The sequence below is a fragment of the Thamnophis elegans genome, chromosome 1 (genome assembly GCF_009769535.1).
Source record: "Thamnophis elegans isolate rThaEle1 chromosome 1, rThaEle1.pri, whole genome shotgun sequence".
Classification (NCBI taxonomy): domain Eukaryota; kingdom Metazoa; phylum Chordata; class Lepidosauria; order Squamata; family Colubridae; genus Thamnophis; species Thamnophis elegans.
The window spans coordinates 165,011,717-165,025,853 of NC_045541.1; the positions used below are offsets into that span (position 1 = coordinate 165,011,717).

A 14,137-nucleotide genomic window follows, 5' to 3' on the forward strand; every position below is an offset into this window, starting at 1 on the left:
CCTAGAGCAGCCGCTGCTGGAAGAACCAGAAGCCAAGTTCCGGAGTTTGGAAGCTGGAGAAGAAGTTATGGTCAGAGCGCAGTGGCGGCAGCAAAAGCAGCGCTGACATCCTGGCCCTGCAGGGAGAGCTGGGCCAGGGCATGGTGAGGCTGGGAGGCATGCAAGCAGGGGGCGGAACAGGTGCTCGCACAACCACCCTCTTCGGCCGGGCAAAGCTCCATAGACTGACCTAGGGGGTATCCTGAATGTGCCAAGCTGCGGGAGCTTGGGGCGGGCAGGGCACCACGTGGCTTGGTGCCTTAGGGATACCCCCTAGGTCAGCCGCTCTGCCCGGCTGGAGAGGGAGTTTGCCAGGCGGCTGCTCGTGAGCGTGGTCATCTCATGGCTGCTTCACCCCTGAGGCTGTGTCCGGCTCTTCGGGAGCCCGCTCGCAAGAGAGCAGCTGCCCGGCAACTCCCCCCTCTGGCCAGGCAGAACACCACTCCCCAAACTAGTGTTATCCCGGCAAGGCGGCAAGCATCTTTTAACAACCCTGCAGTGTAGTCCACTTTCAAAGCTATAGTGTCTAACTCCACACTATAAAAAATACATTGAGACTCTAGAAAGAGTGCAGAGAAAAGCAACTAAAATGATTAGGGGACTGGAGGCTAAAACAGGATGAACAGTTGCAGGAATTGGGCATGGCTAGTCTAGTGAAGAGAAGGATCAGGGGAGATATGATAGCAGTGTTCCAATTTTTGAGGGGCTGCCACAGAGAGGAAGGGATCAAGCTATTTTCCAAGGCACCGAAAGGCCAGACAAGGAATAATAGATGGAAACTGATCAAGGGGAGATTCAACCTGGAAATAAGGAGAACTTTTCAGAAGGTGTGGGAGCTTCATCACTGGAAGTTTTCAATAAAGGCTGGACTGCCATCTGTTAGAAAATGGTGTGTGGTCTCCTGCTTGGGCGGGGTGGGGGTGGGGTTGGACTATATCACCTATAAGGTCCCTTCTAACTCTGTTAATCATACTGGTGCATAAGTGCACCAGCATACCTAACGTCCCTATCCTACGACCCCCATTTATTTGTACCCACTTCCTGTGTTCTTATTCATGTTTATTCTTATTCCTGTTATCTTGTACATGAGTGACAAACTAAATGAACTAAATAAAATAAAAAAATATTGGGAAGGATTCCCACTCCCAGAAATGGCTTTGGCCATGCAAGCTGGGAATCTTGTGAGTTGTAGTCCTCAGGCTTCTGAATTCTGAAAGGCATCAAAGACTAGTCTAGATATAGAAGACCTACGAGGTCCCTTCCAACTCTGTTAATCCATCTAACTCAGTATCGCAGGTAAAACACCCCCTCTGAAGTTGCTCGCAGCTCTCCTGCGTTTCCCTTTTGCTTCCTTTAACGTTCCAAATAGCAAAGTCTACGCTGGCGATTCGTTCCTGGAGCCGCTCTAGAATTTAACACTCTATGGATAAAGGCAGCAGTTCGCCGGTTTTAGCGATCCGCCCGTGTACGCATCCCGAAGTTTCTTGTGTTTTGGTTCCTTTAATCCGGAAATACTTTCGCAGTCTTGTCCACGCAGCCCCCGAGAGAGAGAGAGAGAGAGAGAAAGAGAGAAGGAAGGGAAACGTCGATCCGCTGAAAGAAAAGGGGGATGTCGGAGTACGAAGTTGTCCAGCGAGGCGCTCTACGTTTGAAAGGGAGCACCGACTGCGTATCTGCGGGGAAACGGTGAGGGGGGGCCTCCAAAGGCAGAAATTGCATAGGCGGCCGGGGAGACGCTCGTTTTGTTTTTCATAATCCTACGTTCGCCCCACTCTTTGTGGCAGGCGCGTCTTCTTTTGCCCTTAAACAGTAAAAAGCAACAGTTGAAAGGGACCTTAGAGGTCATCTAGTCCAACACCCTGTTCACGCAGGAGACCTGTACTAGGGATTCGAACCGCCGTTCTGCCGACCTTTCTGGTCGACAAACTTAGTGTCGTAGCCACTGAGCCACAGTCAAAAGGAAATAATATGGCTGTTGTGGTTGTAAAAGCTCTTCATCAGCAACTGGAAAGCAAGGTGGGGCTGCCTCAAAAGGAAACGGCACTTAAAGCCCACTTTTGAAATGTCTTGGTCTTGCATAGTCACCCACACTATAAAAGGGCAGAGGCCATTCATTTGAAAACTGTGGAGTTTATAAGCTGAAAATGCTTTAACTCCACTCCTCAAAGTTAAGTGGAGGATATAATTCATAATTATCAAAGTGTTTTAAATTCCTTATTTCTGCTATAAAGACCAGGTTATCCTCAGGCTTGATCGAGGCTTCTTTGTGCCAGTTTCCAATTTGCCTTTTTTCCTTAACAAGAACATCCAAATCAAAGAGTACAGGTGAAGATGTAGATAAATTGTATTCTTTTTTCCCACCGTGCTTTGTGAAAGAATTTTACTTTATCTCTTTTTAGAAAGAAGAAGAAAGATAAAGAAAGAAGCAAGATTGTAGACCAGATTGTCAGCAGCAAGAACCAGGAGGAAGAAGAAGAGAAGAAGCGGGCTCTGGACAAACGTACTCCAGCACAGTTGGCCTATGAAAAAATGCAAGAAAAGAGGGTTGGTATCTAAGAGAGAAAGAGGCCACAGCAGTTAGTTTGAGTTGAGGGGAACAAAAATGTTCCTTGACAAAAAGACAATAACCAATAACTTTCTTTTTATTTTATAGCAAATAGAACGAATCTTGAAAAAAGCGTCCAAAACCCACAAGCAGAGAGTAGAGGTAAGTTCTTGCCTTGGAAGCTACATCATAATTGCAAACTCTTGTTATGGGCACAGCATGCTATATCACCCAACTTAAGATGCTTTTAAGGAGGAGAAAATATGGATGAGAATTTCCCTCTGGATCGATGTAGACTTAAAATGTTGACTTTTATATTGCAAATTGCTATTAAACCTAAGCTGTTTGCAAAAGAAGGTTAACCAATTTCCCCCCTCAATCTCTCCTCACATCCTTTTGTATTATGGAACAGCCTGAGTTATTTCTCTGGTAGCCCGTCCTTTCTTGGCCATTAGTCATTAGAGAAAACACAGAACATAAGAAAGACCTTTGAGATCATCCAATCCAACCTACAATCCAGTGCAGGATTATATTATTACAGCATTCCTAAAAAGATGGCTATTCAATCTTTGTTTAAACATCTCTAGATAAAGAGAATCTACCTTAGGCAATCTGCCTCATTATTTTATTTTTATATTTATATTTTTAACCATCCACCTGTCTCAGAGAGGATCTCTGGGTTGTGTACAATATATTGAACAGCTTTTATACATACATACATACAAACTACTGAATAATCGTGGGCACTTTGCAGTTTTGGTTATATGGAGTGGACAAGTTGAATCCCCCCATGTTTTTCTTCCATGAAAAACTAATCTGGTTGACAAAGGTATTATTTAAATTTTCTGTTGCCTATAACACACAACCATAAAAATATTGTTGTAGTTTTCCTTGCATTTTTTACCCAGTGCTATTGTCTGGAGCCTTCTGCTCTGGTAGCTGCATCTCTAAACAGATGCGCACTTTCATTTAATACCATTGCTCCTACATCCATTTTGTCTGATCTATTTTTTAAAAAATATATTTATTTACTAAAATTTGTTTGTGGCTCCAGTCAAAGGACTCATAGCTTCGTAATCCAAATCCACAATCATTAAAACAATTGAAAAAAAGCAATAAAATCTATTAAAAACTGGCATGTGATACAATTTCCCATTGTAAAGGTAGTCCTCAACTTGCAACTGTTTAACAATGGTTCAAAGTTATGACAGCTTGGGTAATTAATTTATGTCCCATCCTCAAAGATACAATTATGACACCATCAAGCAATCACATAATTGCAATTCAGGCATTTGGCAACTGTCTCACATTTACAATGGTTGTAATGTGTTGCAGTGGGATCTTCCCAACTGGCTTCTGACAGTCAGCTGGGGAAGCCATAACGACCAATTTGTTTAGAAACATTGGTAAAAGGTTAATTAAATTTGGTTTGGTAACATGACTCCTTTAACTGAAATTCCAGTCCCAATTGTGATTGTTGAGAACTACCTCTATCCATTTTTCCTTCTTGAATTCTCAGTAGAAGAGCAGTCCTCAATCACCTGCCAAATATTTAAGAAAGGCCCAACCTAATTTTGCAACAGGAGGCAAAGACAAACTGTTCAGTAGAGTTGGGGCAAACATCAATTCTCAATCACTTCATTTCATGCCAAGTAAAGTGGAATCCTCAATGTAGTTAAGTAAGACATGTAACTTCCTTCCTGTAATTACATGCTTATCATTGGGTGCCTGTTGGATCTTTCCCAGTGCCAATTTACCATATTTTACGGAGTATAAGACGCACCGGACTATAAGACGCTCCAAGGTTTTGAAGAGGCAAATTAAAAAAAAAAGTTTTGCACTCTGCAGACCTCTCCAAAACAGCCCGTTTTTCGCATAAACGGGCCTGGTTTTTTTTTAAGGCATGAATAGCCTTTAGGAGGCTTGTAGATTGCTCCTGGGGGTTTTGGGAGGAAAAACAAATGCTGTATTCGGTGTATAAGATACACCCAGATTTTCAGCCTCTTTTTTGAGGGAAAAAGGTGCGTCTTATACTCCAAAAAATACGGTACACATAGATTCAACACTATTTTTCTGAGCTCTTTTCTCTTCATTACTTCTAAATGTGTATCCTTGTGATTAGGAAAAATTGTGTCTATTTAAAGTTTCTTATTTTGGATTAACTTCTATTGAGTACATACAAACTAGATTAACCGAAATCAGGGTTTTACATACTCACAATGAAATTTATTCAAATAGATCTTTGCCAAATCTGAATATTTATACTCTGCATTTGTAAAGTAATAGAGTTCTTGCTTCTGACTAATATTCTTTTTTCCTAGGATTTTAATAGACACTTGGATACTCTGACTGAGCATTATGACATCCCCAAAGTCAGCTGGACTAAATGAGCATCTTTTCCATCAACATTTTCTTCTTATATAATCTTTGTTTCTAACATGAGCACAGACGGCAGTATTGAGCTACAGCTCATTTGGCAGAATTGCTATTTTCTTGTAACTTCCTTTTCTTGAGCAAACTTGCTTTTAAAGAGACACATAGCACCTATTACTTCGAGTAACTGGCAGTTAGCAGTTTAAATTATTTCTGCTTTATTGTTGCACACATAAGTACAAATTAATCCTTGGCTAGTTATAGAGATCAGATACATACAAAATTTAGGATTTATGCGAAGTCTGTTGCTAAAAAGCAACTCAAGAAGGACAATTTAAATCCTTGGGGTGGGAGAATTACTCTGTGTACAGGCTTTCTAACTTGATTGCTGCATTGTAAAAGTATACAATAAATGCATACAAAAAGAATAATTGCATCTGTCAAAGCATTCATCCAGCATATTTCCATCATTCCTGAATGCTCCAGTCCAACGGCTCTACCATTGTTTTGGTATACAATCTCAACATTTCCTAAGAAATATTATTTGTAAAGGACAATTCTAATGACTCGCAGCTTCATCTACTGGAAGGACCACTGCATATTCTCCACATTGTGATTTACTTGCAATGATGAAAATTTGTTTAAATAAATTAATGAAAAACACATATCTTGATTATTAGTAAAGAGCAAGCGAAAGAGCATATTGAGAGTTAGATGTCACTGCAAAAGTTATATTGAAACTAAATGAGTTGACTAAAACCAGCAATATTGTTTGAATTCTTACCCACCTGAAGCCTGCTCCCATATACGGTGATGATAGGATAATCGTTTTGGTTTTGTAGCACCAATGTTTAATTTTAAACTCTAAGCTCCAGAAAGGGACAAAAATGAAATGTAATGTAAACCCAGATTATATCTCAGCAAATGTGCTGCTTTTGGTTTTGTAGTTTTTATGAACTGTTGCGATCTTGTAAATGTTTATCTTCCTTCAGCTGGTTTTAGACTCAAGTCTCGGACTAGTTGTAGACTAAAGTCTATGTTGATCCCATATTGGGTTTTCCTCTTAGTATAATGTGTAGAAGTGTGTTAGGGTGGTGCACCATTTAGGGTCAAGCATATGAAAGTTATACCTGTAATATTTTAAAGCAGCAATTCCTTCTAAGAAAAGACACACTTTCTTTGTGTGTTGCATTCTCACTTCTGCAATGTCCAAGTGCTGCTGTCTTCAACCGTGCATCAAAACGCAGTGTGAAAAAACTTTGGAAGAAACTGAAAGTTGTCAGCCTGACTTCCAAGTCAACTAGGACTTGTCTACTCCCTTGTCCCCCACTCAGTGTCTTGTGCTAAAAAAAGGAAGGTTCTAATTTTGTGCATTTTAGTTAAAAGTCTAATCCTTTCAGTAGTTTGAGATGGGTTACAGTTGCACATTTCCAATTATCTGATGGTGGTCCTGGATTGTTGGGTTATCTACTGTGAGGAAATGGGACAGGACAAATTAAAACAGGCGATAATAGATGTTGCAATCGACATGTCCGTGTGTAAGTGGTTGCCACTGGCAAGGTTCAATATTCTAAAAGGTGGGACTTGGGAGTGGCCCAGAGTTGTTATTGCAATGGGAACGGCCTGTTTGCTGTTTGAGTTACCAGGCACCTCTTGTAAACATGGACGCTGTCTCTAAAACATAACACTCTTTCATTTTAGTCTTCAACTTACAATCATTCATGTAATGACTGTTCAAAGTTACAATGGCACTGAAAAAAATGACTTATGGCTTGCAATCTCCCCATGGTCACATGATTAAAATTCAGATGCTTGGCAAGTGGTTCGTATTTATGATGGTTGTGGTGTCCGTCCGTGTGTGTCATGTTGATCACCTTTTGTGAGCTTCTCACAGCAAAGTCAGTGGGGAAGCCAGATTAATTTAACAGCCACGTTACTAAACAGGTGTGGCAGGAAAGTTTGTAAAATGGGGCAAAATTCATTTAGCCATCATGCTTAGCAACGGAAAATTTGTGCTCAGTTTTATGTTGAGAACTACCTGTAGTGTCTTCAGTACTTTCACACATTCTCCATAGTTGTTTTGCAAAGCAAAGATTATGCTAATTGCTACAAAATGGTTCTGCCAGCTACTATTGTGTTTCCCTGAAAATAAGACTCAACTGGAAAAAAGACCTCGCATGATTTGTAATATACAGGTGAAACTCGAAAAATTAGAATAGGTGAAACTAATATATAAGACTCATTACATGCAAAGCAAGATAGTTCAAGCCGTGATTTGTCATAATTGTGATGTTTATGGCTTACAGCTCATGAAAACCCCAAATCCACCATCTCAGAAAATTAGAATACTACATGCAATCAATAAAACAAGGATTGTACATAGAACAATATCGAACCTCTGAAAAGTATAAGCATGCATATGTACTCAGTACTTGGTTTGGGTCCCTTTTGCAGCAATTACTGCCTCAATGCAGCATGGCATGGAAGCTATCAGCCTGTGGCACTGCTGAGGCGTTATGGAAGACCAGGATGCTTCAATAGCGGCCTTCAACTCTTCTGCATTGTTTGGTCTCGTGTCTCTCATCTTTCTCTTGGCAATGCCCTATAGATTCTCTATGGGGTTCAAGTCAGGCGAGTTTGCTGGCCAATCAAGCACAGCAATCCAACAGTCATTGAAGCAAGTTTTGGTGCTTTTCGCAATGTGGGCAGCTGGAAAATGAAGTCAGCATCCCCATAAATCTCATCTGCAGAAGGAAGCATGAAGTGCTCCAAAATCTCCTGGTAGACGGCTGCATTGACCCTGGTCTTAATGAAGCACAGTGGTCCAAAGTCCTCTTTTCTGAAGAGAGCAACTTTTGCATCTCATTTGGAAACCAAGGACCCAGAGTATGGAGGAAGAATGGAGAGGCCAATCAAGCACAGTAATCCCATGGTCATTGAACCAGTTTTTGGTGCTTTTGGCAAAAGTTGCTCTCATCAGAAAAGAGGACTTTGGACCACTGAGCAACAGGACTTGTTTTATTGATTGCATGTAATATTCTAATTTTCTGAGATGGTGGATTTGGGGTTTCCATGAGCTGTACGACATAATCATCACAGTTATGACAAATCAAGGCTTGAACTATCTTGCTTTGCATGTAATGAGTCTTATCTCATATATTAGTTTCACCTTTTAAGTTGCATTACTGAAATAAATGAACTTTGGCACGATATTCTAATTTTTTGACTTTCACCTGTAAATCCTACCCCCCAAATAGGTCCCAGTTAAGAATGTTAGCCAGATGGACACCATTAGTACCATATTTCTCTGAAAATAAGATCTAACCAGAAAATAAGCCTAATGTGTCTTTTGGAGCAAAAATTAATATAAGACCCAGTCTTATTTTCAGAGAAGCACCTGGAGCCATACACATTTTAAATAGGCCTTTTCAGCTTCAATACAGTCATATAGCTCAAAAACCAGTTACTGAACACACCATTTCATGCTCTTCCCCTCCCAACTCATATTCTGTTCAGCAGCTGAAACCTCCCACCAGAGATCATTTTTCTCTTCTTTTCCCGTTTTATCAACACAGCTTTCATCATCAGCTGTCGTTTTGGTATTTATTTAAGAATGCCACATCAAGGAATATGTACTTTTAAAAAAATTATTATTAGATCAAAAATCATGTTACAGGATTCTCTTACAGGAGCCAGAAAGTTTTAATACAGATTGGTTTGGGCAATTTTTTCCCACCTTGTAAAATTGAATAAATACAGAAGTAAAAAAAAACAAAACACAAGCAACTCTTTTCCTATCAGAGCACAAGAAAGAAGACCAACAGGAAAATGTAGGCTCCCCCCTCCCCTTGCATCTGAAATCTTAAAAGGAGATGAACCAAAAAAGGACATTATTTGGAGCATTGGTCTAAACTAGAACAGTTGCAGCCTTTTATCATTAAGGCACCCACTGTGGAATCCAGTGCTATGCTAATTAACCCCCATTTGCCCAAGAAAACAGTCCAGCCCTGCCCTTCCCCTTACTGTGCCCCTGTTCCCTATCTGTCTGGGGGAGATTTGGAGGGCCTTTGCAAGAATTGGAGGTAGGGTGGGGGAGAGAACTCCCCTCTATTCCAGTTGTACTGATAGAAATGTGTTTCCAGCCTTGAACTGCCTAAGGAATGTGCAGGCTACTTTATTATCTTTTGTTACAGTTTTGCAAGGAAATTTCCCTTGTTCACAGTAACACCCAGGAATCTCAGGCAGAAAAAGATTCTCTGGCACTGCTTCAAACAAACCAAGGACATTATCACAGAGGATTCATCCAGATACACACACACACACAGGCACGCACTGGGCAAAATGTGTTTTGGGCAGCAAACCGCCATGAAAAGCAACTTACTGGCAAAAAAAGAGAGCAGCTTTCTGCAGAACACATATGGATTGTGTCTTTCCAGTACTGGATGGGCCTAGCACCTTAGAAGGATCCACATATATTTTTTAAAAAAAGGTTAAAAAGACAACTTTTCCAGTTTCACAATGTGCTTGTCATATAGGACAGGGTAAGTACAGAAGCCTACGTTCAAGTGTGTGCCTAAAGCCTTAATATTTCAAAGTGGGGAAGAAAAAGATTTGGTCCCATATTTGCTCTTTGCAGAATGTGAAAGGAAGAAAAGAAAAGTGGGTTTAGAAAAAGCTGCCGCCAATCCAAACATGATGACTTGTCAGAGGTTTTCTTGACCTTCAAAGTTTGGGTGCTTTCCCCACGGATTTTATATGCTGCCCAGTTCACAGAGGGTTTGTTCCAGCGTTCTGTGCAGAGTCAAATTCTCTTCTTTCGCTACGGCAACTTTTTCTGGTGAGAATGGGGGGGGAAAAAATATTAAGGAAAAAAAAAATTCGAAAGAATAGGAATTCTGGTTCTGAATTCACACTGCAATTCATGTTCCAATTTTGGTTGTCTCTGTTTAAAACAGCATTATTCCTTCCATTACATCTTTCCCCTCAATCTTAATGTTATTCTTGTGCCTGATACACATTCCAAAGGGCCAGCAGAAGGAGCGAAACCTGTTCCGGGATGGTGAGATTTAAGTAAGAAACACCCAGGAAGTCTGACATCCGGAGGAGCAAAGGTGACACAACCCTTTATGACAGGGAATTAGTGAAAGATTTAAGAGTTCAGCAAGAGTCACAGTTGTTAACTGTGGTCAAAGGTCATCAAAGCCCAACCCACTGCTCAAAGGAGGCATTAGCTGGAGATAGATTTTATACCCCAAAAAGGAAAACTTCAGATTGAGTTTCCCACAAAAATGGCCTGATTTTATTGGGTTAGGGCAGTGGTGGGGAACCTGTGGCACAGGTGCGAGATGGCACTTAGAGCCTCCTCTGTAGGCACATATGCCGTTGCCCCAACCCAGCTCCATCATGTTTCTCCCACAGGGGGGAGACAGAGAGGGAGGGAGGGGGAGAGGGAGAGGGAGGGAGGGAGGGAGGGAGGGAGAGAGAGAGAGAGAGAGAGAGAGAGAGAGAAGGAGAGAGAGGATGGGAAAGAGAAATGATATTACAAATGTTCTTCTTTTTTATTGTTGCTAAACGTAACATTTCAAAAGCAAAACAAAAATGAAGGGGCATAAAAGTGCATTTGTCATGTTTTTCTTAGACCAATTAGCTGAACTCTGACTTGGTTATCATTATTTTAGGTAGCAAAACCTCATTATTCAGGTTAAATTGCCATGTTGGCACTTTGTGATAAATAAGTGGGTTTTGGGTTGCAGTTTGGGCACTCGGTCTCCAAAAGGTTTGCCATCACTGGGTTAGGGTGATTTCCAGATCCAAATGGAAATTTATTTATTTTTTATTTTCGGGAGAATTATATAAATAATTTCCAACTCTGTAATGTTCTGTTAAATCAGTGTTCAAGCTAAATCAGTGTTCAAGTTAAAGAGACTATTATTTTATACAGGAAACAAGGAAGAAATGGTTTGTAGTTCATAAACTACAAATGAGAAAAGATTCCGGAAATATATATAAATATATCTATATATATTTAATCAAAGTGCAATTTTTACAGGAAAAGAATTGTGAAAGCACACAGAGGAAAGGGAAAGCAGAAGCTGCTTAAGCAGAAACACTCAGCAGGACAGAAAGCCCTGTTATTGATCTACTACAAGGAAGTCATATCATTGAGCGCGTGGTCCAATTCCTCGCTGATGGCCTTGTACTTCAACTTTTGAGCATACAGCTCATCTGCAGAGCAAAGGGTGGCGAGAGAGGCAGGATGAAATGATGAAGCAACAGGCGCATAGGGAAGTTCAGAGATGTTGCCACAAGCAAGGCGAGGTGGAAGAGAAAGAGAAAGGGAAAGAAATGAATGTTAAAACACAGAAATGCAAGAGGAACATGAAAATTTCAGCAACAGAAAGTTGAGAATGTTGGAAAGATTAAGCATTCAATTTTCAGAGCGTGAAGAACATTTTAAATTTGAGCTGCTTACACTGGCCTGTCATAATCACCTTGGATTTTTCTGGACCCCAAAGAAGGTTGTTTCCAGCATAAAACATTTCCAAGAAATCAAACTAGGATATTTCAAATTTGGGACAGCCGTTTTGAGCTCGGAAGATACTATGCCTTCAAAACAATTGTAATTCAAAACATTTTGCACTCCCCTATTCAGTATTATATATCCTACTTTCAGCTCTTAGATTTTTCATTAAATTATTACAATTTCTTAAAAAAGAAATCCAAAAGCTAGGCAAATTGCAAAGAATGAGCTTTGCTCACCTGAAGACCAACCAATCAAATCCACAACAAAAAAGAGAAATGTTTAATCTTAGTTATTCCTATCCTCAGGTGCTGTGTTAAATTGCACCAAGATAATGAGAGAAACTGCCATAAAATACTTCAGGGAAGGAAAAAGCCTTCTAGAATAGGAATCTCCAAACTTGGCAACTTTAAGACTTGTGGACTTCAACTTCCAGAATTCTGGGATTTGAAGTCCACTAGTCTTAAAGTTGCTAAGGTTGGAAACCCCTGTTCTAGAGGCCAATTCACGGACATGTAATGATGCAAACAGTGTCATCAGTGGAAAAAGTTTTCCATCCCAAGCTTCAAAAGCTTTAGCCCATACCTTCCAAATCATCAATGCTCTTTTCCAGTTTAGCAACTGTTCTCTCCGCAAACTCAGCTCGTGTTTCAGCCTAAGAACAGACAATTAAAGCAATGAAAAGGTTGTACTACGGATCGGACATCACTTTTCCTTCTCTGAACTCTAAGCCAACATGATCACTGGCCTCACTCACCTCCTTCAGCTTGTCAGTCAGAAGTTTGATTTCCTCTTCATACTTGTCCTCTTTTTCAGAATACTATGAAAACAAGGTTAACATTAATCATTTTGTTTGTAAGAGGAGGGAGAGAGAATTGTAGAAAACAAGCACCTGAAACCATTTCATTTCTTAATTACGTATACACTGGACTTCCTCCAAGACAGGGGTGTCAAACTCAATTTCATTGAGGGCCGCAGTAGGGTTGTGTTTGACCTCAGGAAGGGGTGTGTAGCCATGGAGGGCATGGCCAACTTGATGTCACTCATGTCGGGGGTGCCTGGGGCGGCCCCAGCGCTCTGCCAGTGAAAATGGGTTCCCAAGCTCCATTTATGGCTGCGATGGCCTCCTGCAACCTTCTGACAGCGAAAATGGATCTTGGGGAGGAGGGGGGGTGAGCAACCATTGTGAGCCCAGTTTTTGGCTGCAATGGCCTCCTGCAGTCCTCTGCCAGCAAAAATAAAGCTCAGAGGGGGGGCTGTACAACATGGAGCTCTGTTTTCTCTGGTAGAGGGCTGCAGGAGGCTGTCTTGGCCAAAACGGAGTTGGCAAGTAGCTCACCATGGGCCAGTCCTTCACTGTTTGCAGAGCGGCCCCATGGGCCAGATCTAAGTACCCCGCAGGCTGGATCCAGCTCCTGGGCCTTGAGTTTGACACCCCTGCTCTAGCCTGAAGTCCAGGGTCACCAACTCCCTCTTTTATTGAGACCCTTGAACCACACATGTTGGCTCACTAAATGTCAGCAACATTGTTTAAAGATGAAGAAGCAAAACAGAAGAAATAAACCATTGCTAAAAACACAACATGTATTTATGATGGTTGCAGTGTCTCGGAGGTCATGTGACCACCTTTTGTGACTTTCTGACAAACAAAGTCAATGAGGAAGCCGGATTCACTGAACAATCGTGGTCCTAACTTAACAACTGCACTGATCCAGTTAACCACTGTGGCAATAAAGGTCGGAAGAGGGGGCAAAATTCACTTAACAACTGCCTTGCTCAACAATGGAAATTTTGGGCTCAGCTGTGGTTGTAGGTTGAGGACTACCTATATAATGGCAAGATTTGATGGACCTTGATCACCCTGGAGAACATCTACAGGTAGTCCTCAAGTTACAACAGTTCATTTAGGGATGGTTCAAAGTTACAAGAGCCCTGGAAGAAATGATGTATGACCATTTCCTCACTTATTGTCATTGCAGCATGCCCATGGTCATGTGATCCCTTTTGCGAACGTCAGACAAGCAGAATCAATGCGGAAGCCAGATTCACCTAATAGCCATGCTACTAACTTAACAAATGCAGCGATTCACTTAACAACTGTGGCAAGAAAGGTCATAAAATGAGGCAAAATTCATTTAACAAATATCTCTCTTAGAAATATAAATTTCAGGCTAAATTTTAGTTGAGGACTTCCTTTACATGATTCCTGAAAGCAAACACTGACGATACAGCATAATCAATGTTGCCTATAATACAGTCCTGTTACTTCCTGGGACAAGACTGACATAGCTACAGCAGGTGAGATTTTTTTGTTAAAGTGCATTCCCGATTTTTGAGATGCTACCTAGCTCTAAGAAGAGTTCCTAATGCATACAGTACTCTCTTCTCCAACTGTATCTCCATCAGTCCATAGGGACAAGAGGCAGTGACCTAGTGAGCTTCCATGGCTGACCCTTGATTTCAATCTGGTTCAGCATTCAAACCTTACTAAATCTCCATGCATAGAAACCTGCCAACTCATCCTCCAAATGATGGATTGCTTGGTTTCAAAATAGACTTGTGTGGAATGGTGCTAAGGATGCATGGAGGGCAAGGAAAATACTTATCCCTGCTATTTTCTTACCCTGAAGTGATGAGCTTCAAATCTATCGCCTGTTGAT

At 41.1% G+C, this 14,137-nt stretch overlaps 2 protein-coding genes across 5 annotated transcripts in view; one reads left to right on the forward strand and one right to left on the reverse strand.

Annotated features, from left to right (window-relative positions):
- Nucleotides 1–1,488: 1,488 nt before the first annotated feature.
- FAM32A (family with sequence similarity 32 member A) lies at nucleotides 1,489–5,620 on the forward strand. Its single transcript, XM_032237816.1, has 4 exons — nucleotides 1,489–1,725; nucleotides 2,439–2,583; nucleotides 2,693–2,746; nucleotides 4,906–5,620. The coding sequence occupies exons 1-4, from the start codon at nucleotides 1,649–1,651 to the stop codon at nucleotides 4,972–4,974; spliced, it is 345 nt and encodes a 114-aa protein (XP_032093707.1). The 5' UTR covers nucleotides 1,489–1,648; the 3' UTR covers nucleotides 4,975–5,620.
- A 2,968-nt stretch (nucleotides 5,621–8,588) lies between these two features.
- Nucleotides 8,589–14,137, reverse strand: part of TPM4 (tropomyosin 4) — a 33,817-nt gene continuing 28,268 nt past the window's right edge. For 2 of the 4 annotated variants that reach the window (XM_032237855.1, XM_032237839.1), the window contains 3 exons: nucleotides 12,235–12,297; nucleotides 12,063–12,132; nucleotides 8,589–9,791 (listed from right to left, as the gene is read on the reverse strand). In XM_032237855.1, the coding sequence (XP_032093746.1) occupies nucleotides 9,709–9,791; nucleotides 12,063–12,132; nucleotides 12,235–12,297 (216 nt within the window). In that variant the 3' untranslated portion in view covers nucleotides 8,589–9,708. Of the gene's footprint in view, nucleotides 9,792–10,518; nucleotides 11,183–12,062; nucleotides 12,133–12,234; nucleotides 12,298–14,137 lie in introns of those variants that run through there. The other 2 variants (XM_032237848.1, XM_032237864.1) reach the window with 2 other exon arrangements.

Excerpts from the sequence above, each read along its gene's own strand:
- FAM32A (XM_032237816.1), top strand. The coding sequence starts at position 1,649 with ATGTCGGAGTACGAAGTTGTCCAGCGAGGCGCTCTACGTTTGAAAGGG. Across the intron at positions 1,726-2,438 it reads TGCGTATCTGCGGGGAAACG|AAAGAAGAAGAAAGATAAAG; the intron begins GTGAGGGGGGGC and ends ATCTCTTTTTAG. Across the intron at positions 2,584-2,692 it reads AAAAAATGCAAGAAAAGAGG|CAAATAGAACGAATCTTGAA; the intron begins GTTGGTATCTAA and ends TTTATTTTATAG.